Raw genomic sequence first — 15,565 nt, forward strand, 5'->3', positions numbered from 1 at the left:
CCAGCTCTGCACCACGCGACTCTGCGAGCTGCTGCTCACACACACAGATGAGCTTCATGCAACTTCTTTGTGAGCAGGAATAAAAAAAGAAAGCGTTAAGCCCTTTTGTCTGCAAGAAGTAGTTCATTGGGAAATAAAAAGGATTATGGAAATTAATATTTAAAGAAACAAAACACAACAACTCAGGGACCAACCACCCTTGAAGGAGGCTCTAACTCAGGAGCAAACGAGCCACACAAAGCACCAGTTCTCACGTTTCAGTGAGCCGAGCTAATAGAGGCTGACCCTACAGCACAAGGCTCCTCTTCCCCCCTCCCTGTCCCCACTGCTACCCACAGCCCCAGCCCTCCCCTCACCCTTCCTCCCTTCCCTTCCTCCCCACTATTTTTTCCCCGTTGTGGCTCGCAAGGTGAGAGAGGACAGCGTCGCCAGAATGAAGGATTCTCCTGCATGCCCTCTCCCAGCAGCGGCCCTAATTCATTTTTCATGGCCCCTCGCAGTGACAAAAGCCGCTGCTTCTCTCTTGTAAGCGTGCGCCATGCAATAAGTCAAAGCTGATGTGCATTTTCCCCCTGGGTGCCGAAGCTGTGCTTTTGATTTAATTTGTCCTGTTGTTTGGCTCTCAGCCTTTGCCGGAGAGTTCCTTTGGAGAGGCAGCAAGGTAGGGCCCCATACACGGGGAAGGGCTGCCTGACAGATGGGGTACAGTGGGTAGTGTTTAAATAATTTGCTGCGATGATACCGAGATGTTGGAGAGTGACAGATGCTCCGGGAGAAAATCACTCAGACAAAGACAAGCATCCTGTTTGCAGGAGCTTTGCTCCTCCATTAAATCCTGTTGCAACTTGGTTTTCCTGGAGCCCGTCCCATTGCTGGCAGCTCTCAGTGCTGTCTGGAGGAGAAGCAGCACAACACAAGGCTTGGCCCCGGCTAACACCAAGAAGAGAGCTGCTCCTGTTTGCAAAACACCCAAAAAAATGCCAGGCGGGTCCACATTCACTATTGCAGGTGGGGATAACAATGGTGAGATCCCCCAATGCCCTCCAAATCATTAAAGCTGGAGAAGACCACTAAGATCCCCAAGCCCAACCCATCCCACTGTGCCCACTGACCATATCCCTCAGTGCCACACGCTCAACACTGCACTTCAGGATAGACCCTCTGCACCTCATTTTCCTCCATAACAAACAGCTGCTGGCACCCAGCCCCGTAAAGTCCCCCTGGCTTCAAATCTAAACCCCAAGGCTTTCCCTGCAGGAGAAGCTCTTACGACGTCATTTCAATCCGAAGCATTTAAATGGCTGTAACCTCTGCTAAGCTGCATTTCAGCCGCATTAAGAAAATATCCCGAGGATGGGAAGCAAGTGGCATAATGGCATTAGGGAGAAAAAAACCCACATAAGCATCAAGTGCTGGCTAAATCCATTCAGAACGCTGGCAAGAAGTCCCACGGATGTGGGAAACTTTCCCTGCACACTAAGCCTGGCTGCCAGCTGATGGTGAATGGGGATGTTTCCCAATTCTCCCCATCTCACACGGGATGAGGAGCACCCAACCTGGCTCTTTACCCTCTGAACTGGGGCCAGGTGAGGCCGGCTGTTGCCTCTCCATCATCTTTAGCCCGCCTTTATTTTTTTTCAGACACGCTATTTTCCAGCCCAGTGACCTCGCTCTGTCCCTCGTGTTTTATGGCATTGATGTCTCCATTTCTGGTGGATCAGCTGCAGTATTGTGGCTTATGGAGAGCAGCCAGACAGGTGGACACGGCACCTCTGGGGCTCTGGGGGTGCTGTGATCCCAGGAAAAATGGATGGAGTAGTGGGGCCTGCCAAGCACAGCAGGGATGGGTGATGCTGGCCCTGGGCAATGGGAGGGACTGGGAATGGGATGAGCATCCAACACATGGGGTGGGGAGGGAGCAACTGATCTGCAAGGGAAAAGCCATTCTAAGTAACAGCAGCGTAGCACAGGAAGGGGAAACCTCCCCAGGCTGCAGCGTTGCTGCAGCTTTAAATTATACTACAGGAGGATAAAAATAAAGGAGAGGGAGATGGAGAGAGAGACCGTGAGGAAAAAGAATTGCCATTGTTTTACCAAGCAGATGGGAAAGTTCAGGGGATCAGAAAAAGACTATTATTATCTTGACTTGACCGTGAGAAGATGGGAAAGGAAGAGGCATTTTTTCTCCCTGCAGCAAGGAGTGCCATGGCAGGAATCACTTCAGCAAGGAGCTGGATGGAAACAGTTCTCCACCATCTGGGCACAGCACCAGGATCTGCTTTTTGTCCCCTTCCCACCAGCATTGATCCAGCCACATGCTGCACCCTGAATTGCTGCTGCACAGCCAGGCAGTGGGCATCCATCACCGCCTCCCAGCTGTGCCACCCTGCCTACATGGGGCCAGCTGTGCTCCAGATGTGCTCACAAACCCTCTCTTCCTGTACAGCATGTCTTTGTGAACCAGAAGCATTTCAGCTCCTTGCCCATGGTAGCACACCAGAGATAAGGAAACACTCTTCCTGCCCATGCTTGGGGTCAGGGAAGAGCACAAACCCCAACCCTATGGTGCACTAATGACTCTATGATTGTATGGAGGAGCTCAGCTTGGCTCCACCAGCTCTCAGTCACCCTTCACCCATCACATCTCTCCTTGCAGTCTCCTCACCAACTTTGTTCTCTGCCTCTCCACCACATTCTGTCCCTCCTCACTCCACCACATGGTCATTCCCTCTGCCCATAACCCTTTCCTTGCCATCCTTTCCTTGCTGATCCTCCTGTATCCGCCTCCTCTGCATCTCCCACACTTTGAGCATCTCACCCCCGGGAGGTGGAACAGGGGCTGGCAACCTGCCCTGCCTAATCCCGCAGCTACTGACTCCTCGTGCACTTAATATTCACGACAGAGAGAAACATTTCACGGCGAATTGGACGCACATTCAACTGGAAATGGAAATTTTATGACTCTTCTCACTCCAAGCCGCAGATTACACCAGCTGAGAAAACATGGAAGCAAATGAACAACCTGTGAACTGTAAAGTATATTAATAATGAAATCACAGCCTGGGAAATGAAGGCTTTATTCTGTTTATATTCTGCTCCATTAATAGAGAGCACTCTCGCTGGCTCCGCCCCATTAGCCACCAATCTGTATAGGGGAAGAGCGTGAGGCAGGCAGGGGAACGGTGGCGTGGGGACAAAGCTGTCAGGAGATGCCATCAAAGCATCTCCCTGTGCTGCTTCCAGCTGTGGACACTGGGATGCACTGGGACCGGGTGCGTGGGGAAGGAAGGAAGGGAGCAGAGTGAGATGCTGGAAGAAAGGCAGGCATGAATTTCAGGTTGGATATTAGGAGCAAGGCACTGTCAGCAAGGAGAGCATCCTCACATTGACTATGTGGCTGCAGACCCTTCCCACTAGTGGAGCACATGGTGGGTGAGACCCTACGATCAGAAGAGGGCAGACGCACCAAACCCATTGCAACCTCCCATCCCTCCAGGGACGGAAACATCCCTGTAACCCCAAAAGCCATCACCATGGGGTGGGAGGACCTGGCCCATGTGTGACACAGCCCGGCCGGGCTCTCTCCTCCCCCAAAACAACTGCCATGGCTTATGCAAAGCTCATCACGGGAGCTAAAACGAGATGAGTTTTCTATAGCTGAAGCGACCTGGTGTTGACAGAATGGGGACGCGTTTCCACAGCTCAGATTTTTATAATAATACCTCGAGGGAGTCTCTGGCAAAGTTTGGCCCAAATATAATTAGTTTGCACAGCTATTAGGGGCTGATAAAAGGTTTTAATTTGTGTGGAGATCTCTCGCATCTCAGACACTCCCGTTCCTTGCTCTTCCTCTGCTTCCAAATGCCAGCTGAGTGAAAGTCACATCCCGAGCCGGCGACACAAAGCCCCGCATGAACCGAGGAAGGAGGGAGAGCTTTGATTGCTAAAGAAGAGACAGAAAATCTGGTGAGCCAACGCTGTCAGCACGTTGGGGTTTTGTCCGCACAGGGAAGATGTGGAAACTTCCCCAGTCCTGCATGCACAGCTTACGAGATTGTCATGCAAATGGCTCTGCTTGGGAACAAGACAAATAAATCTCCTGCACTCTTATTGCTATCGCATTGCACGGGGCCGCGGCTCCCTTGTGCTGGGCATGGTGTGAATGAAGATCGAGGTTTCTTGCAAAGCCATGAGAAGGTGGTGAGCAATGGGATGAGCTCAGGGATGGAACATGGGGTGCAGACAGAACCCTGTGCTTTTCGATGGGGGAGAGCATCCCAGGTCTCCGTGCATCCCTCAGTCCAAGGGAGCTGAGCACGCTCTGCCTCTGGTGAGGAGGGAAAGTGTGACACTGCAAAGCTGTCTTAGGGAATATGCTGAAGCACAGAGGGCTTTTTCCCCCTCCTTTCTGTAATGGAGAGGCATTGCCTCATTTGTAGCTGGTAGGGGTCTTGTTATTTTTGTATGAAAATGCATCTTGTAAAGGCAGCTGTGCCAAATATGCAAACAAATCAGCTGAGCGGGTTCATTTCCACCATGTGGAGAAACAAAAATATTACTTTTATATATCTACACGCATAGGTACATAATCTCCTGTTGCTTTGAAACAGCAGGAAGAACAAGGGCATAGCAGTGGAGGGGAAACGTTGCAAAGAGCCATACACAGCTCAGCACCCAACGTGCACGATGTGCTACCCAGGATTAAGTTACTCCTACCCCATCTTGCTCCCATAGCAAGCTATGGGCTCTTGGGGGCTAAATCTTCCGCCTGCTCCTAGCAGGATCCCATTGCTGCTTGTAACATGTGCACAAGAACTTTGCAAGCCAGCACTGCCTCCACCTTGGCCAAAAACTGCTGCCTGTGCCACATTGGTACCAATGGAAATAAGCCACCAGTGACCCTTTTCCCAATGGATCTGTCCGGAGTGCACTGATTAAACACACATCAAAATGGGTGGCAGATTTACAGGTTAACAATGATTTAGTGGAGTGCACTGCAGCCAAATTAATGCCGGCTATAATGTAGTTTACCTCATTAAACAATGCACACCAAGATCCTGTCTGTTGTAAAACAATTGGTCTCTGAAGCCTAGTGTTCATCTTCCAGGGTTGCTGGGAGATAATAAATGGGTAATATTCCGGCGATAATGGTAATGGAGTCACGGCTCAGAGCTAATATTATGGCAAAGCAGTAATTATTTCAACAGTAAACAAGGGGACGGTTGAGCTGCCGACAGGATTGGAGCCCGTTGAAATGCTTCAGTTAATTTAGCTGGAGCCCAGGCCTGCAGTGCCTCCTGCAAGGAGGATGGGGGTTGTTGGCTGAGCCTCTGCAAGAAGCCTGGGCATCGGCCAGTGTTGCAGAAGGGCCACTGAGACCAGGGGAAACTAGGTGAGATGGGATGTCATGTTTGACAGAGCAGCCAACCCAGTCCAGGTCAACCCAATCTCAACCAACCGAGCCCAACTAAACTTAAGCCAACCCAGTCAGATTCAACCCAACCTCACCCAACTCAACCCAACCTAACTCAACCCAACTTAATCAACCTCAGCCCAACCAAACCTAACTCAACCCAACCCAACCCAATGATGCAGCTCTGGGTTAGTTCACTGCTCCAGCCACAGGATGCTCAATTCTCTTCCTTCAGATACTGCTGTTGATGGCCCACACAACTATTTCAAAAGTCCTTCACAAAAAGGGGCTCATACCCCTCCTTCACCCAAGGCTGTACTTGGCTCTGGCACTTGCTCAGCTCGAGAAGATTCACGCAACTAAATGTCATCTCAATACAGACAAGAAAGGCAAGACAGGTGCACTGGCCTTCTCCAAAACCTTCAGAACATTCAGTAAGAGCCAAGAAACAGTGTAAAAACATAAGATCCAGGAGGAACACAGCAGTGGCCTTGCACAAACCAGCTGCTCTCTGTGGGAGCCATTTCCTTGTCAAAATGACCGGCAGAGAGCACAACCCTCCGTTATGAAGTAAAAGTGGTGACTTGAGGCACGGTTACAAGGAGGTTTCCCTGGGGACAAGGATTTCTCCAGGCTCAGAGGCATCTCCTGCCTGCAGTCCAGAAAGGATCTGGAAAGATACGGGGCAGCAAGCAATGCACTCAGTGCACAAACAGCTGAAGGCAGCGGATGCGTCCCCTTCCTGGGGACATGCAACTCCTCAAGCTGAATGTTTTTTCAGCATCTTTTCCTCTTGTTTTAAGCCCTGCCAAGAGCCAGAGAGAATCAATATATCCAAATATACCACACTTCTCCCAGAGTCCCTCCGCTGCTTTGCTGCTGATGTATAGACAGACGATCTCAAGAGACCTCTGCCACATCAGGCCACCGTGTCTCATCTATCTTAAGTGCATATACAAGCTGTGATTACTCCCACGCCCAAGCACCTCACGTCCTGAATGCATTTAGCTTCCCCTCAGCCCTGCCAGGCGACGGACTGCTGTCTCACCTCTGCCAGGGAGGAAACAGAGGTTAACAGAGCTGCTCATCGAGGACAGCTGGGTCATGGCAGGATGGGGCCATGCAAGCACCGCATCCCCCTCCAGGCGCTGCCTGGCCCAGCAGCAATGCAGCACTGTGCATATGGGGCAGGGCTGGGCTCCTGCTTTCATTGCCGAGCCTAATCCTAAGATTAATGAGGGATTCCCGCTATAAAGACCTCTTGATCAGCCCTCTTATAAGTAAACACACCATCAAGCCAACCCATAATGTTTTCCTACCCTGGCAGCCTCTGTCTTAAGCCTTACACCAGAATCCATCATACTACAGCAATAATCAAACAGCAATTAGACAAAACCGTGGCAGAAAAGTCTATCAAGGGTTGTTAAGGATGACGAGTTGGATGCAGCCCTTGGCTCGGGATAGCAGTGAGCCCTTGGTGCCACTCACTGCAGTTCATCAGCACTTTCCCTGAGCTTAAAAGGATCCAAGACAAGTCTCGTGCCTGCCTCAGGGATGCATTTGTTCACCAAGAGATGAAAACCAGACTGACAACATGGCAATCACCATAACAACATCAGAGCCACCCAAAAAAATAAATAAAGAGCCCAAGTAACTATAGAAACACCTGCGTGACCAAAACACACCGTTAACCAGAAGGTCTCACCATCATTTGCAGTTGGCATCAGCACCGTGGTGCCAGCACCATAATACAGCTGAAGCCTTCAGAACTTTGAGATGTTTCACCCTTGCTGGGAACACCTCTCTTGACTGACATCCCAATGGGGATGGAGCTGGGCCTGCTGAGTGCTGGAGCTTGGCTTCCCAAATGGGTTTTCTGCCAGGCGCAGCCCCCAAAACCCCTTGTCACAGCTGTGGCTTCTCAGCGGAGCCCTGAGATGGAGGAACGTGTGTCTGCACCCACCTCCTCCTTATTCCATTTCAACCTGTGCACTGACAGGAGACAGGTGGCTGGGAAGAGACTGCGGTGGGATGCATCACTGGGGATTTGAGCTGCTTTGGTGCCAGTCCTTTGGGAAACCAGACTACATGTTCCTTCCAGTGAGCAAACACTCTGATTTGCTCCATTTCCCACCAAGAACCACAGAGAAGACTGAGAGCTGCCGAGAAAATAATAAAGCCCATGAAGTGCTGCCGTGCAGATGAGCACTCAGTCCAAGTATGGGAAGCAGCTCCTCCAGCACTGGCATGGCAACAGTATTATTCGGGTCCTGGATCTCCAAACCACAGCATCTCCTCCCAAGGAGCTCATCATCACCTTGGCACCTTCTACAGCACCTCAGCACACCTGCTCTGGCTCTCACTTCAGTCCCTGTACTGAATCCTTGTTTCCCGTATGCATGCTGAATTGGAAATGGGGAAACAGAGCATCCCCAGAGGCAGGGAGAGGAACAGGAGCTGCATGCAGCCATCAGAGCCGTCCTGGGCCATCCCTGTGCTCAGCACCATCCTCTGTCAGTCAGGCAGAGCCAGATAGATCTTTGCAATCATTTGCTCTCTTTGAGCTTTGAAGGCAGAATGCCTAATCATGGCCAAAATCGGGTAAGAGCTGCTGCTGCAAATTACACAGCACCACAGGTAATTTCTGATTAGCTCACTCTTCCTCTCGTGATGCATCCTCAGTTTCCATAGCAGCTAAGTCCTAAGTAAAATGGAAACATCTGGTTCAAGCGCAGGTAAAGATTCCCTGGGGAAAGAAACCTGAAGGATGGCAGCAAACAGTGAAAATAGCCCCTGTGAAAGTGAGAGGCACCCACGAGCCGGGAGCCTGGTTAGGAGAGGATGGATGGGTGCAAGGGAGGAAGGCAGCAAGGGGCAGATAGTGAGAAAGGAGGGTCCTGGGGGCAGGAGGGATGTGGGATGGAGAAATGGATCATTCAGAGGCTCCTGTCAAGGGAGCAGGCTGAGATGGCACCGACTCTGCTTGCTCTCTGCTGAGGCCATGGAGAGGGATGGATCTGGCCCAGCAGCTCGTACAGAGCAGACAAAGGGCAAAAACCAACTGCACAAAAACAGTGGGGAAAGGATTTCACAGTAATACAGCATCGAACGGGTGTGCGCGGGAATTCACTTCCCAGCAATCCCACCCACACAGTTCTGCTCAGGGTTTGCTTTCCAATTAACAAGGCTACCAATTAATGCTCCGCGTGTTTTCTTGTTGCTTTGCACCATTTCCAGCCCCTCTGATGCAACGTGTGAGGTTCCCCAGGGGACTCTCAGCACGCAGCCCTGTGCCACATGCAGCCACAAGCTGCAGCAGCCCCAGCACTCCCAACACAGCGCAACCCCAACCTGGTAACCATCATTAATCCTCCACATAAGAAAAAAGCCCCATTATTCCTCTCCCAAGCCACCGGGCTGGATATTTCCCTAACAAAACCCCCCCACTCCTGCTTCCAATCACATCCTTTCAGTGCACACCAACTTCTCTATGCAACTCTAGCACTCTTACCTTTGGGCGAGATGTGTCTCCAGGTGATTGTGGGGTCTGGCCTGCCCGTGGCTATGCAGGTGAGGCTGACGTTGCCACCTTCATTGATGGAGATGTCAGAAGAGATCTCGGTAATTTTCGGCGACACTGCAGTGAAACAAAGAGGGAAACACCAATGTAAGCAGACAGCACCTTGAGTGACGTGGTCTAATTTTGGGGTGCTGCTGTGTGGAGCCAGGAGTTGGACTCAGTGATCCTTATGGTGCCATCCAAATCAAGATTCTACAGTTCTGTGCCTTAAATCTGCCACCCTGGTACAACATCAACCCCTGTGTGTGCACATGGCATGGATGCAGACCCAAAGAGGGGACATAAAAAAGAAAGGGGCTGACAATGGGGAACAGACAAGGAGCGAATGGGGTATTCCACACCCAGCTGCTGCTCCCAAGGATCCTGTCCCTCTTTGTCCCCATCCCAGCTGCTGCACACACACTGCAATGACTGCAATGGCCTTGCACACATTGCCTCTGCTGTGCAGGTAAGTAATTTATTGATCCGTAAAGCACTCCAAGACGCTCTGGAAGGGATTATGTCATGCCAGTGCCGTGCAATAAAATAAGAAATGATGGATTTTTTGTGAACATGAGGGTGATTTAGGGTTTGTAGTTGGAAGTGTAGTTAAAGTACATTTTAAGTGGAAATCAAGGTGGGTAATGAATTATTCCCTGTTTTGAAGGGCTTCTGGGAGTTCATTTCTTTGCCGCTCTAGGTATGATGGCTAATCTGCTAATCATGCACTGGATCAGGAGGTCCCAGAAAGGGGGCTCTGGTCAGGACAGTGGCTGTGAAGGCAACACCAAAGGAAATATTAAAATTCATCAGTGTCATTAAGCAAAGCATGAGGGCACACATCTCCTGGGATGGCTGGCTGGGAGATGCTCTGCCAACAGCCGTGTAGTCCGTGGAGATTCAATTAATGACAAAGTGCTGCAAGTGGGGAGAAAGCAAGAAACCAATGTGTGCTTCCCCAACCATGGAGATGTGGCACTGAGGGATGTGGGCAGTGGGCAGTATTGGTGAGAGGTGGGTGGTCAGACTGGATGATCTCAGAGGTCTTTTCCAACCCTAATGACTGTAGGATCCTAAGGAGCCCTGCTGACTCCAGCTGTCAGAAGATGTTATCTGCCATCTCCCATGCAATGCACACCGCGCCGAGGAGGAGCCTTGGCGATGTTTTTAATTAACGGATTCGCATCACTCATATTTGGCTTGTTTTGCCGAGCTCACTGAGGCTGGCAAACAGTAAATTCAGCCTTTGCATTGTGATTCTGGTGCCGTGCACGGGGATTTGCATCCACACGGTTGATGGATAGAAATCTGCAATCAAATTAAATGACCAGATTCTAAAACGTAATCAAAAACAAATCCAACTCGGGTTTCCACGTCTCCTGCAAACACATCCTGAAGGGCATCTCTTCCTCCTCCACTGTTGGTTGGTCTCCAGCAATGCATTGCAGCCTACCCGGGATGAGGTGAGGGATGGGGAACAGGAGAGCGACGGCATCAGCAAAGTCTTTAGGAACCACTTAAATTAAAAGCGGTAGGATTTAACGCGACAGTTATTGTATGCTAATTAAACGTTTGAATAATTAACCACGCGCACTATGTAAAATGCCTTTCTTGAGACTTAGCAGGTACGTCGTAAGGCTTTTACTACACTAGAGAGGGAAACTTCAATAAATAAGTGATCGCAAGTATATATTTAACATTATTTAACGGCCGCCGGTGCTGCCATTCCCTTTGCATTCAGGGCTTTACCCATCAGTTGGCCCTGCTGTAACACTGGGGCAGAGGAGAAATTCCTTCTGCTGAGCTCGGGACGCAGATGGAGCTGTGCCCCAATGGGAATGAATAAATAAATAAAGCTAAATAAATGCCAGCTTCCCAGGCGGGAGCCTCTCCTTGCGGGCAGTCCTTTTGTGTTCAGCATCTCTCCTGCTCAGAAGTGATTAAACATGGCAGTGTTGGCCAAGCTGCTCCAGTGACACAGTGCAGATTTCCCCAGAGACCGGCTGATGTTTCATCGATCTGAATTTTGCTTTTTTTCCCCCCTTTTTTGCTTCTTGCCACATTGATGGGAAAGGTCTCAGCGCAGCACCAAACTGCAAACCCAGAGCTCGGTTGGACTTGCATGCACGGAATCCCAGGGACAGAAAGCAGCGTGCTTAAATATTTAACCAAGCCATATGGCACGTTACACACTCAGGGTGTTCAGTCAGGTGATAGATGCCTGTGCAGCTCCAAGCATATGCACTTGCCTACACAGATGTACTCCCCAACTTGTGCTGTGTGTGCACACGCTCTCCTGCCCCTGGCACAGGCTGAACCTCCCAGCATCCATCCCAGAGCCAACACAGGTGCAAACGCCCCTGCATGCACCCCACAGCAGCCAAATGCAATGCTGTGCACAGATGCTGAGCCCCTACACCACATCCAGCTTATCCCTATTGACACACATAGCCCAGGGTCTGGAGCTAGCTCACCACCAGATACAGGGGAAGGAGACCAGCATGAGCCTACAAGGGTGTCTGCAATGAGGAACTGCATTTTTTGGCTCAGCCTCTTAAATCCTGACTAAGACAGAAGATGGGGCTGCAGTATCTCTGCCTGCTATCTGTGCAAGGGGTATTGCAGCCTGGGTGCACTCAGGGAGTCCCACAGAGCCCAGCATCACTTGAGCACAGCAGAGCCCCAGCAGTGCCCACGCCAGCAGACAGGCTCTGCTGGTAAGGCTTGCTTCCCCCTCATAAAACATGCAAACCTCCATCCTCCAGCACAAGCAACATCTGCTCCAGATCAAAGGCAACAGCAAAGAACATCTATAAAAGCATCTTGAAGCAAGAAAAAGAGGGAGACTCAGACTTGCGTTCTGCAGGCGATCTGTGATGTGCACTGGCAGCTTCCTGAGCATCAGGCTGCCAGAGCTCATGCCTTTAATAACAGGCTCTTTCTGCTGTTACCCACAGACTTCTCCGTGTTTTACAGCACACTGATAGCAGGGCCATGCTGCTGGGAGCCCCAGCCCTGCTCACTGCAATGCCATGCATCACATCGAGCCCACACTGCTGCACCAATAACTGCAAACAACAGGGCTGGCTGGGATGGGGTGCAGGGACCCCAACACCAAGCTACAATCATAAGGGTTGGAAAAGACCTTTCAGATCCCCAAGCCCAACCCCCAAACCTGGCATCGGGAGAGGAGCCGGGAAACGAAGAGGACATACATAATGACCTTAATAAGCAATTAATAAATAACTAATGGCAATTGCTCGTTTTAAAGCAAGGCGTAATGAGATGTGTCATACAGCACTGAGATGTAACTAAATGATTCCCTGAGAAGATAACAGCTCCTATTGCAGCAGAGCTCTCTGAGCTTGGAGGACACCAAATTTTTTACACCCGTCTCTGCAGCAGGTTATATGGCAAGGCATCGAAATAACTCAGAGGGGGAGTGGGGAGAAAGACGTTCCCAATCATTCATTAGTAAAGTATTTGTGAACGCAGATATAATTCACCGCATAAGCTGCAGGGCTTCTGCAGACAAACTTTATAGCTAAGTGCCAAAAGGGAGCCCAATCTGATTCCACTTACGACAGCATAAATCTGCGCTGCTCCTGCCGTCGTCAACAAGGGATGTGCCAGAATAAACACGGCACAAAAGCAGAGTCAGAGCTCAAGCATGAGGACTTCTTTCTGACTTTGAGGTGGGTATGGGTTGTCTGCCATTAGCATTAAGCAGCCTTAATGCTGGGTCGCCTGTTTTTGAGGCTCTGGAAGGATCCGGGTCTGCTTTCATACTATGGTGCCCAAAGGAGGTCAAAATCATATGGTTTCAGCTGGAATGGACCTCAGAGGCCAATCAGTCCCACTCTGTGCATTGAACTGGGACACCCACAGCTCGGAGCCCCATCCCCTGATCATGGGTGTCTGCAGGGATGGGGCATCCCCCGAACTGCTGGACTGCAGTGGATGTTTCCTTCCCTAAAATGATCCTAATGCTGTAGATCTCCTTTACAAACCCGCTTTGTGCTTCTCGGGCAAATGAAAACAGAAAAAGAAAAATGAAAGCTGTAAGAAAGGAGTTTTTATATTGTCAGCCATGAAGAGATGCAGCTGAAGAAAGACTGCTCGACAGATCAGCTCCCTGTCTAGACAGATCTCATTTTCGGCTCCACGCACGCTGCACAGAGCTAGGATCTAGTTTTCAGCTTCTGCTTTTTGCCCCCAAGTCACCTGGGATTCCCCCTGCCAGACAAGCAACGCCTCATGAAAAGCAGAAAATTGAAGGATCTCGGAGCTTTGAGACACACGGCGTCATCTTCCCAGCATCGCTGACACCTCTCATCACAGCACTGCACACAGCCACCTCCACGGCCATCAAACTGACAGTGACGTGGGGACATGTGGGGTCTGCGGGGTCCCCCGGGCGCTGCCGGAGGCTCTGTTGGACCCCTGGGAGATGTCACTGCATGGGGACGAGTGCGCCCGGCAAAGTTGGAACACGACGCCTCGCTAATACAAAGCTTGTCAAACCCATCACCTCCAAATGCTGAACGTCTTTATTAGATTCCTTTATCTCCCCCCGAGATCGGAGGGACACGACGAGACGATTCTCAGCGGAGATGTCATCATCCAGAAACTAATTAAAGGCTGTGCGGGAAGTCGGGCCACGCCGCACTCTGGAGAACAAAACGCATTAGCAACTGGAGTCGAGAAAAATATTACAAGTGAACTTCAGATCAGAGAGGGAGAGCGAGGGATTTGACAATAACTCTCCTCTCTGTTTCTCCCCTGCTCGTCCTCGATGGCCATTCCCCAGCAGGGCCAAGAGCCTGGGAGCAGATCCTGCCTTGTGATGGATGCTGAAGGATGCTGGATCCATGTGGCGCCCAGAGAGAAAATCATCCTTTGGTATTTGAGATGCATGTACCATCCTGCTATGATCATAACGCAGCTTAGGTTGGAAGGGACCTTAATGATCACCTCGCAAAACCTTAGCCCCTCTCCCCATAACCAGCCCTGCATGCAGGTCCCACAACAGCCCCCCGTGCAGCCCCCAGAGCTCCCCACTCCAGGCTGGGCACTCTGTGCATTGAGCCTGCTGAGCCAGCCCACACCACTTCCCTTGCAGAGAGGAACGCACGGGAACAAAGAGCTCCAACATCCTTCCCAAAGATAAATCAGATGCTCTAATGCAGCCCGCATCTCCAATGAATATAGGGCAGGTGTCTCTGAAGTGAAGTATTAGTTAAAGTGATGCTCTTTAAATTACATTTCGGCTATTTCAAGCAGACAGGTTGTGTGTGGGTTGTTTTTTCTTTTTTTTTTTGTTGTTGTTGGATTGGTGTTTTTTTTTTATGATCTATCTAGAGGCTTAAAAAGACACAGAGAGAAATAAATCTCTCTTCCATTAAAAACACACCATGCTCTTGCATATTTGCTCTTATCTTCGCGCTCTCCTCCGCGCTGCCTCTCCCCCGACTCAAGCACAAAATAAGTGTTTCTGATTCCTCTTTCCACACCGACGCTGATCTCATTGCAGGAGCCCAGGGATGGCTGCAATGGTCGCCTGATGCTCCCACCTCCAAACTCACTGCGATCCACAGCTTTAATGTGGAATGGAGAGAAAGCCCCAACTTTGGGCTGAACTGCTGCTGCGGTCTGTCTATATCTTCTCCTCTGTTTGTGTCCCTTTGGCCTCTTTCATCTACTTTTGTCCCTCCTGCTCTCTCTGAGATATCTTTCACCGTTCCAGGGGCTGTGCCAACCAGACACAAAAATACAGTGTGTACTGTGGGGTCAGATGGAAGCAATCCCAATCCACGCATCAGCCATAAACCTTGCAAAGCGCTGGAGATACGCACGACTGCCGTGTCCTCAAATCCCCCATTTGCCTACAAAGCCTCCAGCAGTTCCTCCCCGCTGCCAGCAGCGGCTCTGCTCGCTGTTATTTTTCCTCCCCGTGCCTTGGCATCCCCAAATAATTGTTCTTCCTGTGCTTCCACCTCGAGCTCCATCAATTTCAGGAGCCTCCTCAATCCTCCTCAATCCCTTTCTTTCTGCTCGCGTTCAAGTCTGGTGAAAAATAAATGGACTGGGCAGGGAGCGCGGCCCCATTATCTTCTGATTAGGAGGTCTCGAGGCCAGCACTGCTACTGCTGACCAACCCCTTTGCTCGCCTGCTCATGAAGCAGGAGGTCAGCAGTGCCCGGCAGCCTCACAAGAGCCGTGGGTGAGGTGATTTATGCCTCCAGATGCTGCTGCTCCTCCGGTCTCCTGGGATCACATTGCTCAGCATGCGACCTGCCAGCGCATCCATCATCCATGCTGGGGCACAGCTGCCATCCTACAGCCACCCCATTCCATCTTTCAGTGCTTCTTTGCACAACCTGGAGCATGTGTTCCCTCCACGGGGGCTGTGGAAGTCCCCATGCTCACCCCATGGAGCATCTCTGGTCTTGCATGACCTAGTTGTTGTGTGATGACCCACATCGTGCAGCTCACACCTCTTCACCCCTTAACATCTACTTGAAAGAGAAGTCCTAACATTTAGCCCTCCAGGGCCTCAATTCGCCTTGATGTGCATGGAGCACAACATGGTG

The 15,565-nt window shown here is 50.7% G+C and overlaps 1 protein-coding gene across 14 annotated transcripts in view; it reads right to left on the bottom strand.

Annotated features, from left to right (window-relative positions):
• Nucleotides 1–15,565, bottom strand: part of LOC107324282 (protein CEPU-1) — a 267,939-nt gene that overhangs the window by 11,251 nt on the left and 241,123 nt on the right. For all 14 annotated transcript variants that reach the window (XM_085526053.1, XM_015884183.3, XM_085526058.1 and 11 more), the window contains one exon: nt 8,925–9,050. In XM_085526053.1, coding sequence (XP_085382179.1) covers nt 8,925–9,050 — 126 coding nt within the window. The remainder of the gene's footprint in view (nt 1–8,924; nt 9,051–15,565) is intronic.

The sequence above is a fragment of the Coturnix japonica genome, chromosome 34 (genome assembly GCF_054131305.1).
Source record: "Coturnix japonica strain WE chromosome 34, WE-NBRP24, whole genome shotgun sequence".
Classification (NCBI taxonomy): Eukaryota; Metazoa; Chordata; class Aves; order Galliformes; family Phasianidae; genus Coturnix; species Coturnix japonica.